Source organism: Mus caroli, chromosome 1 (assembly GCF_900094665.2).
Source record: "Mus caroli chromosome 1, CAROLI_EIJ_v1.1, whole genome shotgun sequence".
Taxonomy (NCBI): Eukaryota; Metazoa; Chordata; class Mammalia; order Rodentia; family Muridae; genus Mus; species Mus caroli.
Window position 1 is genome coordinate 182,898,647 of NC_034570.1, and position 12,921 is coordinate 182,911,567.

Genomic DNA, 12,921 nt, shown 5'->3' on the forward strand with positions numbered 1-12,921 from the left:
TGACGTCACGGAAGGGCGGAGTAAGGCAGTGCGCATGCACGTCAGGCTGTCTTTCCCTGGGCTTCTGCACACACCGTTGGGTATTCACCGTACCGTGTGTGGGGCGTGGGAGGGCACTACGCAGCTGACGGGCAGCCGGAAGGGCTTCCTGCGCCCCCGAACCTGCGGCGGAAATGCTAGCCGAGTGTCTTGAGGCAGAGCGCTTCCTTTTGTAACTAGTCTACCACCGCGTAGGCACGCGTGGGTAGGTGTGGCGGTGGGAGCGTGCCTTCCTAGAAGGGAAGACGGTCCCAGCAAGTGTTAAACTGGCTCGTGCCCCAGCTCTAGCGGCTTCTCTTACCTGAGTGTCGCAGGGTGAGGCGGTGGTTACTCCGCGTTGTAGCTTATGCTGGTTTGATCAGGCTGTTGTGAGCGCTCTTAGTGGAGATCTGTCTGGGGAGCTGGCAGTGGAGAGCTTACGGGCGCTGAAGTTTAGAGCCCAGAGCTCTGTCCCAGTTGGACAGTTTTGGGAGAAGTGGTAACTTTTGCTGTAAGGTTTGAATCCCAGAGCATAAATTGCACCAGGTAAAAGTTAGAATCGAAGCCAGAGACAATGTAAATGTGACTAGAAGGACGATTTCGTAAACTTAATCTGCCAGAGAAATGGGGTGCAGCATTGGTGACCCCATCTTGACAGTATTAACGATTTCCCCCTACCATATTGTTTCTAGGATCGTTCTCAAGTGCTGGGAGCTGAACTGTGTGTGGCTCAGGGAAAGGAACTGTGGCTAGCTAAGGAGGCCATATGTCATGTAACTTCCAGATCTCATGTCAACACCAAGCCCTCAGCTGCTGGTGGCAGCTGCTCAGCAGACTCTGGGCATGGGCAAGAGAAAGTGCCTACCTCGAGCTACCTGCCTTCACCTGGCAGGAGAGGTGCTGGCTGTGGCCCGTGGGCTGAAGCCAGCTGTACTCTATGATTGCAACTCTGCAGGAGTATTGGCGCTCCAAAGTTATCTGGAGGAACTACAGGGGCTGGGCTTCCTGGAGCCAGGACTTCACATTCTTGAGATTGGAGAGAATAACTTTATTGTCAGTCCTGAGTATGCCTGTCAGCATTTGGAACAGACACTGCTTGGTACCGTAGCTTTCGTGGACATTTCCCGCTCCCAACCTCATCCTTCTGTCCGGTCCGTGGACCAGCTCCCGGACTTGAAATCTCTCATAGCTGACGTCATCACACGTTTTCGAGGACTTGAGAAAGATGTGTCTCAGGGAGTCTCCTACACCAGGCTACATTCCTCAGACTGGAATCTCTGCACTGTATTTGGAATACTCCTGGGATATCCTGTTTCTTACACATTTGACCTGAACCGTGGAGATGACAACTGCTTAACCATGACTCCCCTGCGTGTGTTTACTGCCCGGATTTTGTGGCTGCCTGGTCAACCATCAATTTTGCTGTACTCCTTTAGTGTTCCAGAGAGTTTGTTCCCAGCCCTGAAAAACTTTTTAAGTGCCTGGGAGAAGGAACTCAGGACTCGATTTCAGGCTCAGAATGCCTTTGCTGACCTCAGCATCTCCTCTGAGGTGGTCACACTTCCTGCTGTGGCCCTCTGAGTTAACTCTGCCGGTTGAGAAGGTATCAGTGAATGTCAATTACGATGAATGTTGTGCAGTCAATTGAACACATGTGAATGGGGAGAGTTGTTGGCAGCAGTAGTATGATTTCAATCTTTATATTAGGAATTCCTAGGTCCTTAGCAGAGGTGCCTGTCTATTTTTCATTGAATAAGAGATAGAAGGATGGGAAAAGGAGCATTGTGGAGACATGAGTGTACCCTGGGATGGTGGCCTTCCCTGGTGGACAGTGCCTTAGAGGGAAGGAGAATGACTAGGTAATCTATGTATGGAACTCTAACTGAAGTAGGGTGTGAGGCAATGATACTTAAGGGTTACACTTGTGGCTTATTTCTCAGGAATACACAGTTCTAAAGAGTAGTCTTGTGAGATAAAGTTTATTTACAACATGGTGAAAAAAATAAAACTAAGTCTGGATTCATTTGGAGAGAAACCCAAGTTATAAAGTACCAGAACCCAAGGTTTTCATGGAGTTGTTTGCATCTGAGTTTTACTTCAGATAGATGCCAGAAGTTCTTCAGATGACCAGGTTGCCTTTGTTTACCAGGAACACTGCCAGTGCTGTAGCAATCACCACCATCAGCACTGGGAGCCATTGACCACACTGCAGCTGTATGGAAGGAGGTGGAGACAGGAGAGAGCAGCTATGAGTTAGCTGGAGAAAGTATGGGCAAGAATAGTCCTTTGGCATTTTAACCCAGTAGAAGGCCTCACAATGGTGGCAGAAAGGGCTTTTTTTTTTTTTCTCTTCAGTGTCTCCCTCACTTTGTATCATTTCCACTAGATAAAACCAGTTTACTAGTGGCCTAGAGACTCATATCCGACAGGGGACAGGTATTTAAATGCTGATCTGAATGAGGTGGAAAATAACTCAGCAGATAACACTCTTTGTACACACCTCAATACTTTTGCAGTCCTCCTCTGCCCTTGTCATTATGTTTACAATAAATCAAAAAAGTACTCTTTCATGCTTGAACCAATACAGGCTGAATATCCTTTTTCTGAAATGCTTGGGATTAGGACTCATTCAAATTTTGTCTTTTTTTTTTTTCCCCATTAGTATTTGTTTAGTATTTGTAGTAGTATTAGTATTTGTTTACCAGTTGAGCAGACATAATAAAAAGACATCTGAATACCAAATGCCCTGAAGTCATTTGATTCTTTTGAGCATCTTACCTGAGTAAGCCAGGGGAGGCAAGCCAGTAAAGAACATCCCTCCACAGCCTCTGTATCAGCTCCTGCTCCCTGACCTGTCTGAGTTCCAGTCCTGACTTCCTTTGGTGATGAACAGCAGCATGGAAGTGTAAGCCGAATAAACCCTTTCCTCCCCAACTTGCTTCTTGGTCATGATGTTTGTGCAGGAATAGAAACCCTGACTAAGACATGCTTCTTTATGCATGGTGTGTTCTGGATCTAGAACATGTCAGGTTTCCATAGCGGGGGTGCTCAATCTAGTGTCTTCCAGACTCGAGAGATGCATAGAAATGGGGTGAATAGTGGACAGTGTTTCTTCCATGTTTGCTGTATTGTTGGCATAGTGTAAATCAAGTGGAATGGGACAGGATGACCAGATGTTGGTGTGGACTGATATATTTTATCTGTAACACTGGGCTTAAAAAAGAACTACCCAGCTGGGCAGTGGTGGCACACACCTTTAATCCCAGCACTTGGGAGGCAGATACAGGTGGATTTCTGAGTTCGAGGTCAGCCTGGTCTACAAAGTGAGTTCCAGGACAGCCAAGGCTACACAGAGAAACCCTGTCTCAAAGAAAAAAAGAAAAAAACCCACCACCAACAACAACAAAAGGAACTACCCCACTGTGATGTAGGGCTGGCTGTAGAGGGGGATGGCCCTCTTACTCTGGGAGATGGCTCCTGGCTGTGCCTCAGTGCTTCTTGACTGTGATGTATCTTTTGCAAAAAAGAAAGGTACTTCTCATTGAGGATGTCTATTCTGAATGCAGGTCTCTGCACTGGGGAGAGCATAGCAAGGTGTCATAAGTTCTCTCTCTCTCGCTTTCCTTCTTTTCTTTCTTTTTTAAAGATTTATTATATGTATGTAAGTAACACCAGAAGAGTGCATCAGATCCCATTACAGATGGTTGTGAGCCCTCATTTGGTTGCTGGGAATTGAACCTGCTTGTGGACGTTGTACATCGTGGTGCGGAGCCTAGTGCGCACCACGATGTACAACGTCCACAAGCAGTATATGTATGTAAGTAACACCAGAAGAGTGCATCAGATCCCATTACAGATGGTTGTGAGCCCTCATTTGGTTGCTGGGAATTGAACTCAGGACCTCTGGAAGAACAGCCAATGCTCTTAACTAGTGAGCCATCTCTCTAGCCCCCAATTCTCTTTCCCACAGAATTCTGGAAGAGGACTGCCCTGAGTACTATACTCCTTCACTTGGTTTTTTTTGTTTGTTTGTTTTTTTGAGACAGGGTTTCTCTGTGTAACCCTGGCTGTCCTGGCACTCACTTTGTAGACCAGGCTGGCCTCGAACTCAGAAATCCGCCTGCCTCTGCCTCCCGAGTGCTAGGATTAAAGGCGTGCGCCACCACGCCCGGCTCCTTCACTCATTTTAAGTGAACTATTCTAACCCAAATTTCTCAGAGATTTTAGTCTTCTTCCTATCATATAGTTTATTGTGAGTATGTTGAGTTATAAGATTGGTTATGATGCATATGTTAATTTTACACATAGAAACACTTTCAATTATTCTGCATTATTTATTCATTGTTAGGGTTGTGAGTGTGTGTGTATATATGCTAATATCTTGTACATGTGTGTGGGAGTCAGAAGACAACTCTTCAAGTCACTTCTCTCCTTCTGCCATCTCTATGGTAGGTCCCAGGGATTGAACTCAGGGCATCAGGCTTGGCAGCAGGTACCTTTACCTACTGAGCCAGCTTATTGGCCCCAGTACTTGTAAATGCTTTCATGCAACTTTCTGAAAATGCTCTGTATGTGGGCAAACTAATAAATGAACAAATAAAGAAAGAAATAAGTTCTTCAGCACTGGAGGACATGCCTCTCTTCCGTGGTGTCTAGTTGCTTCTGCGCACTTCCAAGAGTGTGAGTTTGAAAGAATGTTCCTAGGAAAGTGTTTGTTATTTAAAGATACAACATACTGATACTTAGTGTATGACAATATAAGCAGTTAATGTGTTTACTAAATGTTTTTGTGTTCTGATTGATCTCCTAATTGGTTACCAATGTATCCTTTAATAGGGGTTGTTATAAATTAGGAAGGAGAAAGATTGCAAGTCAATCCAAGAGCAAAGACATTTATAGAAGAAAATGAACACTTGTGGTCATCCAGTAACAATTTAAGCTTGGAAATTCCTGCTTTCCATTGCCCCTAGAAGGGTTCTCTGCCCCACTCCCACCCCATATCAATCTCGATGAACCCTCACAATCTGGATGAGCACTAACAGTCTGGATGAGCCTCACACTTTGAGGTCCCCTCCTCACCTCCTTTTCCTTGGCTTGGAGCCGAAATGTCTCCTTTTGTAGTTGGTCTCTGAGCTCCTCCTCTTTCTCCTTTCTTGTGCCCTCAGGCTTCACTTCATCAAGGGAGAGCTTTGGATTCCACACAGGCAGACCCTGATCTAAAAAAGCAGCCAGAGTCTCAGTAACAGCGAGGCCTTTGTCTGTGAGGGCTGATCCTGACGCTTCGTGAGAACCCTTAGCATTTGCAGAGAAGGGAGATGGTGTGTGTGTCTGTGGTTTCCCTGAATGGAGTAGAACATCCTGAATTAAATAACTGGTGTGCTGGCACAGCAGCACATGAAGGCCGTCAATCCCAGCGATTGGGAGGCAGAGATAGGCGGATCTCTGAGATTTCCAGGACAGCCAGAGCTACATAGTGAGACACTGTATGGAAAAATCAAACAAACAAACAAACAAAAGTATTCTGGTGTACCCTGCGGCTTAGACACAGAGCTGCAGTTTGGACTCCTTGAGGCAAGGTTGACTTTTTAAAATTTGTCTTGATTTTCTTTGGATCTGATACTTGTAGTGAATGTTTACAAATTGAAATGGTTTTCATTAGTCATAAAGTATCTAGTTCCTCATGTAGGCTTGCTTAGTGATTCCTCTGTGACCTTTGCACCCTCATTTCCAAGACCTGAAAATGAAAGTCATTCTAGTCTTACCTCTTAATACTTTAAAACTGGGTTTCTGCCACCTTGTGGTCCTAGTCTTGCTGAAAACAGCACTGGACTCAAGTCAAGTTCTGGGCTATTGCTTTAGTTCAGTTGTTCATTTGTCTGATCAGAGCTCTTTATGGTCTTATCCATGCTGTGAGGGCACACTCGTTTCTACATTCTCCTGTATTACACCTAATTGTGGTGAGAATAAAACAACAGGAGGAGCCTCTGGAGCCTCTCTGTGGCTGATGAGTCCTTAGCAAGGTTGGGCCCAGAATGGTTAGGGTTGGAGTGGGAGGACTTTTGTATGCTGTATGGTTGGGTTGAGGAGTTGGATGTGATTGGTAAAGTCAACTGTGTAAAAACTGACATGAAATCCTGAGTTCAAAATCAATTTATTGAAATGTTCAACAGAGACACATGTTTTCAGAGAAAGTAGAACCCCCCACAGTTTATATACCTCCCAGAGCAGGTGGCTGGCTGAAGTGTCCAGGCCAGTGATCGTTTCTCAGTACGTCCCCCTACCTCCCTGACTTCACAGACTCGGGAGTGGATGGGACCCCCAGAAGTCACGTAGTCCTTTCCCCAGCCTTAGGCAAAGAAAGAGCAACATTTAGTGGGAGGAAATTTGCTGACCTTTCTTTAAGAGCTTCTCCTGTTCTTGAAGTTGTAAGGATTGATTCTGAAGCAGACCTGTTGGGAGACAAAAGGAACTTGTCTGTGCTAGCAGACTTACTGTCAAGACTCACTTCAGACATTGGCTTGGGACCTCGGTTGTAAAGGATTAGTTACCATCTGTTAGGAACTGAATAGTGTTCCTTAAAGTTTTTGTATTGAAGTTATAAGCCCTGTAACGTGAACTTCCTTGAGATGGAGTCTTTAAAAAGGTAATTGATTGAACATAAGGTCATTAAGATGAGACTTCATACAGATAACTGATGTTCTTAGAAAGGGGCTATTTCCACCCATACATGCTCCAGGGAAAGTGATATAAAGACACTTGAGGGAAGCTTGGAGGGGCCCTTACAGCAGAAGGCTACCTCTCTGGGCAGCTTGACTTTGGTCTGCAGCCTCCAGAACTGTGGAACAGCTCTGTCCCCCCCCCTCCAAGTCACCTAATCTGGTACTTCCTTACAAATAAGCCATCCTTATGTCAGCTTCTGAACATGTTCCCAGGTGACATTCTACCAAACAATGACTAATTTTACCTTTAACCAGCTTCTTTTTTCTCTATAGTAGTTATTGTGACTTCATGTACACTGATTTTTTTTTTTTCATGGAACTCCTACCCCTGGACTTGCTTAGAACGGAAGTTTCTTAAGAAACTATTACTTTTTTTTTCAAGATTTATTTATTTATCTTATGTATATGAGTACACTGTAGCTGTATAGATAGATGGTTGTGAGCCTTCATGTAATTGTTGGGAATTGAATTTTTAGGACCTGTGCTTGCTTCAGTTGGCCCTGCTCACTCCAGTCGACTCTGCTCACTCAGTCCCTATTTGCTCTGGCCCAAAGATTTATTTATTATTATAAATAGGTACAGTAGCTGTCTTCAGACGCATCAGAGGGCATCAGATCTCATTACGGGTGGTAGTGAGCCACCATGTGGTTGCTGGGATTTGAACTCAGGACCTTTGGAAGAGCAGTCAGTGTTCTTACCCGCTGAGCCATCTCTCCAGTTCCGAAACTATTACTTTTGCTTGTTGGTATACTTCAGTGTATATGTCCAGGATGCCTGATTCCTATGTAGGGGATTGATGGATACTTATTTTCTGAACCTTTCTAGTGAGAAAAATCTAAGTGACTTGTTCACGTATGTTCCATAGAATGTATAAGAAAAGAACTATCTTAGCCTAATACTTCTTGAAAGTGGGCAGTTCTGGGGCCTGGAACAATGTGTGAGTAAGAGTTCTTGCTGGGGCTGGAGAGATGGCTCAGCAGTTAAGAGCACTGACTGCTCTTCCAGAGGTCCTGAGTTCAAATCCCAGCAACCACATGGTGGCTTACAACCATCTGTAATGAGATCTGATGCCCTCTTCTGGTATGTCTGAAGACAGCTGCAGTGTACTTACATTAAAAAAAAAAAAAAATCTTAAAAAAAAAAAAAAAAAGAGTTCTTGCTGTGTATGCACGAGGACCTGACTTTAGGTTGTTAGTGTCCATGTAAAAATCTGGGCGTGGCTGCCTTTTCCTGTTACCCTAATGCTATTAGTTCTGGGGACAGAGAAGGGAAGATGGCTGGGGCTTGTTGGCTAGCCAGCCTACCTGGAAAACAGTGACACACCCTTTCTTAAGGGACTAAGGTGAATCAGAAAATGGCCTAGTCGGCTATCAGTGGAAAGAGAGGCCCATTGGTCGTGCAAACTTTATGTGCCTCAGTACAGGGGAACGACAGGGCCAAGAAGTGGGAGTGGGTGGGTGGGGGAGTGGGTGGGGGAGCATGTGGGGGACTTTTGGGATAGCATTGGAAATGTAAATGAAATAAATACCCAATAAAAAAAAAGAAAAAAAAGGGACTAAGGCAGACAATAACAGGGAAGATACTCAACATCCTCCAGCTCCCTTGACTCTCTCTGCATATTGCATGGGCGTACACACACACACACACCAACACACATGCAAACACATACACACACACACCAACACACACACACACACACAAATAGAAAGGAAACACAAGAACAGACGCTAATGTATATAACATGGGAAAGAAACCATATAACTTGTGGAGAGTTGTGCAGATGATCCCTCACCCCCACCCCCTTGCAGGAAGTGTGCTCGAGAATGCTCAGAAACAGGACACACTGAAGCCTCGACGGCTCAGCCCTCCTTCGAAGGTCTTCTGTGGTCAGGAGCAACAGAAACCACCTGTGCAGGTTGAACCCTGAAAAGGAAACTTACTCTGTAGCTGTTGAACTTTGCTCACCAGGGCCTGTTTCTCCTCCTCTGACTTCTTTAGTTGATCTGAAAGTGAAAGAATACAAACAGAAATAGGAGAGGGTGGAAATGAGAGGTAAGTCCTGTCGTCTGTGACCTGGGAGTGTCAGGTGTCTTTCAGATCTGAAGGGAGAGGCCAGCATTCACACAGGAACATCACAATATTGTGTACACACACTAGTGGGTCTTTCAGCCCACAGAGGCACATCTAGGAGGCCTTCATCCTGCCCGTGTTTGTACTACCCTTTCCCTTTCAAATTAGGAATATGGCCTTTGCATGTGACTAATATGGGAGCAGCTGTGGTGTGGCCCACAGGGACAAGCTGGAGGAGAGAGCATGCAGAGTCCTCAGATGAAGGACAACTAATGTTCATTTTGATTGACATTTCTCTGCCTTTCCCTCAAGGAGAAATGAAATCATAGGACCAAGCACAAATGAGGAGCAAAGCTTCTCCCCATAGCCTCCTCCCTCTGAGCCCATTCAGTTGTGGTTCTAATGGCCCTGTGACCTCAAAGAAGAGGAGTACCTTGTAGGTCCTGGGTCTCAGAGCTCTGCTGCTCTCGGTCTCCCTGCAGGCTCTCAAGTTTGGTCTGCAGCAACTGGTGCTCATTTTCTAAAAGTTGCAGGGCCTGGCTCATCTGTGAGTCTCTGCTGTCTGCTCCCTGCAAAGAGGAGGGGGAGGAGCCACAGAGCAGCAGGTCAGTGTGGCTGGCGACAGAGCAGAGACAGGTACCATGGAACAGGACACAGTAGGATTACTGAGATGGGGTGTCAGGAAATGGAAGCTCTCCCCTTCCCTTTGTTCTGCCCTATCCTGCATGTTTATGGCAGTGCCTCTGACTTGATATTTACGGGGTTATGTATGTCTCAATGCCTTGACAGATCTCCACATCAAGCCAGAATTTTCTAGATGTTTTACTTTCTTTTTACTTTGGCATGACCAGTTGTTGAGGGAGAGGGGCAGTTAAGGCTATTCTCACAAAGAATTAAGGTTTAAAAACCTCAAAACACTTACCTAAGAATTGCCTTATGCATGATGAGAAGAGAGAGCAGAGGTTAAGATGTGGATGCTGTGTGTAGCCAGTAAAAATTGTGCCTCTAAATGTCTCACACCCTCTTTCATCAATTATATTTTTTTTCCTGATTCATGTTTGGGGAAAATGTAAAGATTCACTCTTGGGGCAGATCTTCAAAGTTTCAAACTAAGTATGTGAAATCTATGTGTTAACTGGAGATTTTGGGGAGGCTCACCTGGGGTGCCATATGTGACTAGGGAAATCGGGTCTCCTCTCTGAGTTCTTAGATTTGTTAAGAACACATCAAGGAAACTTCTCTTTGAAACAGATGGAGACCACTACAGAAAACCACTATCAATCAAAATGCATACCTGTGGATTCTGGTCTCAATGAATACAGCTATAAAATAACTCCATACTTGAGGCTCAGGGAACATTGCAAAAGAGGGGGCAGAAAGATTGTAAGATCAGGGAGTTTTCTGTGAGATTGTGCCTCCTAGTAATGTCAGAAGCAACACCCATAAAGTCTCACCAACATGGCTGCCCAAATGTGAAGGGAAAAGGAGGCCACCAATGGGTGTGCCAAACTAGATGGGGGAGAGCCCATGAGGCCTCAATCCTACACAGAGAACTATAGGTAATGAAAACATCCATACAAGTAACATATGGACTCAACAGGTTATATTCAGGGATATATATGCATGCACACATATGCATTCAATAATAATTGACGAAAAAGAGGCTGTGAACGTGAAGGAGAGCTAGGAGGGAGATAGGGAGGGCTTGGAGGGAGAGAGAAGAAGGGAGAAATGTAATTAGAATCTTGAGAATAAAAATATCTAAGAAAGATGGTTAACATTAAAAATATTAAGAGCAGATTCTGAAGAAGACTCAAAACAAAACAAAACAAAAAACCAAAACAGCCAAAAACAGTAATAATGACAACAGAGGCAGAATGGGAATTCTGTGAATGTCAGCAGCTGCCTGGAGGATAAAGGTGGAAAAGAGGGAAAGAAAGTCATGCCTTTTGAGTTAGGGATGGGGATTTGGCGGTTTGGCAAAGGGGATGCGGAGAGGGTAACATCAGAGAAGAGTGAGAAAGCCAGGAGTGTTGTGGAAGCACACCTAGGCTTCGGCAAGGGTTAGGAAGAAAGAAGACGTGAAAAAGAAAAGTTACATTTTTCTGAGAAATTCAGAGGAATGGTCAGGCTTGACCAAGTAGCGTGGCCATGGCTCTGTGAGTGACCACACCAGGCGCAGGCTTTCTAGGAAGGGGAAGTACATGATCTCACTAAAAGAATAATTACTTTTCCTTCTTTGGCAGGCTTAAGGTGAATCTGCCTTCCTGAGGGGTGGTTCATTAGCCAGAAGATTGACTGGCCCAAGTGGATTAATTCCTATGTTTTGGGGAGCGTGGAATGTCAGGCCTCCATGTAATTGCTAACCCGAGTGAAGTGCTCATATGTACCAGACTATGCCACACATGTTGTGTGGGTAGTCACATTTAATCCATGCAACAAAAGACCCTAAATTAATTCATTATAAATAAATCAATTAATCTAAATTAATTAATTAATCTAAATTAATTAGATTTTCTAAGGTGGCAGATTGAAAGTGTAGGAACTTTTGAGCATGCCAAGAAATTACTGAAATTTATTAAGAAACACACCAGCAGGATATGTTAGTACCTGTAAATAAACCAGTAACATTTATTATGTACAAAACAATGGGCAGTTATGCACTGAGTGCCCTGTTGGGGTGGTGTTTGAATAGTGTGCAATTGGTAGGCCAATCAACCCAATGAATGCCCCAACTCAGGCATTTGTATTTGGTTAATGTCATTCCAGTGGGTACTTAGTTCATTTGCATGGACAGTGTAGGCATTCCCTCTAAGTACGCACTTATGATTCAGAGCAAAACAGTGAGTCTGGTACTAAGTGGGCAGTGGATGAAGACTTGAAAGCTGCTTGTTACATGTATCCAACCTTTGAGGCCCAACCTTGGAAACCCCTTTCTCAGCAGACCCCTCTCCCCCCTTCTGCCTCCCTTCCTCTCCCACTGCTGGGCCTGGTACCTGTAGTTTGGACTGAAGCACATGCAGTTGGCTCTCCAGCTCTCTGTGCTGGTCCCCTAGGGTCCTCCAGTCCTCCTTCAGAGCCTCGTACTGACTCTTCCACTCCTGACACTTCTGCTCTGCCAAAGCCAGGGACAGCTGAGAGAGACCAGAGGAGAGAAGGTTCCCAAGGAGCAGAAGCTTAGAGAAAGGGAACACATTGAACTCCTGAAGTTTAATATGCAGGATGAATTTGAGGAGCAGGCTCCCTGCAAGTGGTGGTTAGCCCTCTTGCTCTGGGGACTGCTCCCAGGACCCCAGCCCCTGGAACTGCACAGCATCTCCACCTGTGCCCTCTGTAGTTGCTGCTCTGCACACATTTTCTCCTCCAGCACTTTCTGCAGTGACGCCTTAGCCTTCTGCTCATAGCTGCTTCTCTGGTCTTCCATCTCCAGCAGCACCTTTTTCATTCCCCAGGGGGAGTGTTTCTGTAAATCAGAACAAGCCAACAAATACTTGTTGAACTTCCCACTCCAGGGATCTACACATGAGCACACTGTAGGTCCTCATACCCAGGGAACAGCTGAGCAGGGGAGTCTCCCAGGCTGTCTGAGAAGTGCCTGCCATTGGTAGAGCCCTTCTACCTCAGCCTCCCTCTCTTCTGTGCTCCAGATGTAGAGAACACACCAGTTCTGCTGAATCTCACTAATTCCTCTATCCCCAGCTCTCGTGGCATTTTTGCTTAGCATTGGCATATTTGCATTTATGAGAATGGGGCCCATGATTTTGGAATTTCCAATAATTACCCCCTTCATCTAGTGCTCTGTTCTGTGGATGAATCTTCCTCACTCCACTGGAAACAATTTCCAAACGGGACACACTGCTGTTTTAAAGGAAAAGTCCAGGGGATCTGAGGACTTGGTGTTCTAAAAGAGTGCATTTGCATTAGATGTTTCCCCTGCTTAAGGACCAAGGAAAATTCCCCCAAATCAGATAAAATAGATTTGCAGATCCAGTAAAGTATTGACGGCCCTTGTTACCTCCTCTTTTTGCCTTGTGATTTTGGGGAAGGCAGGCAGCTTTTATGGTCAGTTCTAGACCCATCTGGGTAAGTCCAGACAAGGAAGGTTAAGGAGAGG

General features: G+C 45.2%; 2 protein-coding genes across 7 annotated transcripts in view; one reads left to right on the forward strand and one right to left on the reverse strand.

Moving 5' to 3' along the window:
• C1H1orf74 (chromosome 1 C1orf74 homolog) lies at positions 1–2,864 on the forward strand. 5 transcript variants are annotated; one of them, XM_021161574.2, is made up of 2 exons: positions 1–20; positions 711–2,864. In XM_021161574.2, exon 2 carries the CDS (start codon positions 808–810, stop codon positions 1,597–1,599), a length of 792 nt encoding a protein of 263 aa, XP_021017233.1. In that variant the 5' UTR covers positions 1–20; positions 711–807; the 3' UTR covers positions 1,600–2,864. The 5 variants fall into 5 exon arrangements, with proteins under 5 accessions (XP_021017233.1, XP_021017226.1, XP_029338477.1 ...); XM_021161567.1 differs by lacking the exon at positions 1–20 and adding an exon at positions 44–244 and having other exon boundaries at positions 711–2,760; XM_029482617.1 differs by lacking the exon at positions 1–20 and adding an exon at positions 47–80.
• Traf3ip3 (TRAF3 interacting protein 3) overlaps positions 1,979–12,921 on the reverse strand; it is a 26,893-nt gene continuing 15,950 nt past the window's right edge. For both annotated transcript variants that reach the window (XM_029482610.1, XM_029482609.1), the window contains 7 exons: positions 12,130–12,270; positions 11,804–11,941; positions 9,241–9,376; positions 8,678–8,740; positions 6,411–6,467; positions 5,098–5,234; positions 1,979–2,230 (listed from right to left, as the gene is read on the reverse strand). In XM_029482610.1, the coding sequence (XP_029338470.1) occupies positions 2,138–2,230; positions 5,098–5,234; positions 6,411–6,467; positions 8,678–8,740; positions 9,241–9,376; positions 11,804–11,941; positions 12,130–12,270 (765 nt within the window). In that variant the 3' untranslated portion in view covers positions 1,979–2,137. The remainder of the gene's footprint in view (positions 2,231–5,097; positions 5,235–6,410; positions 6,468–8,677; positions 8,741–9,240; positions 9,377–11,803; positions 11,942–12,129; positions 12,271–12,921) is intronic.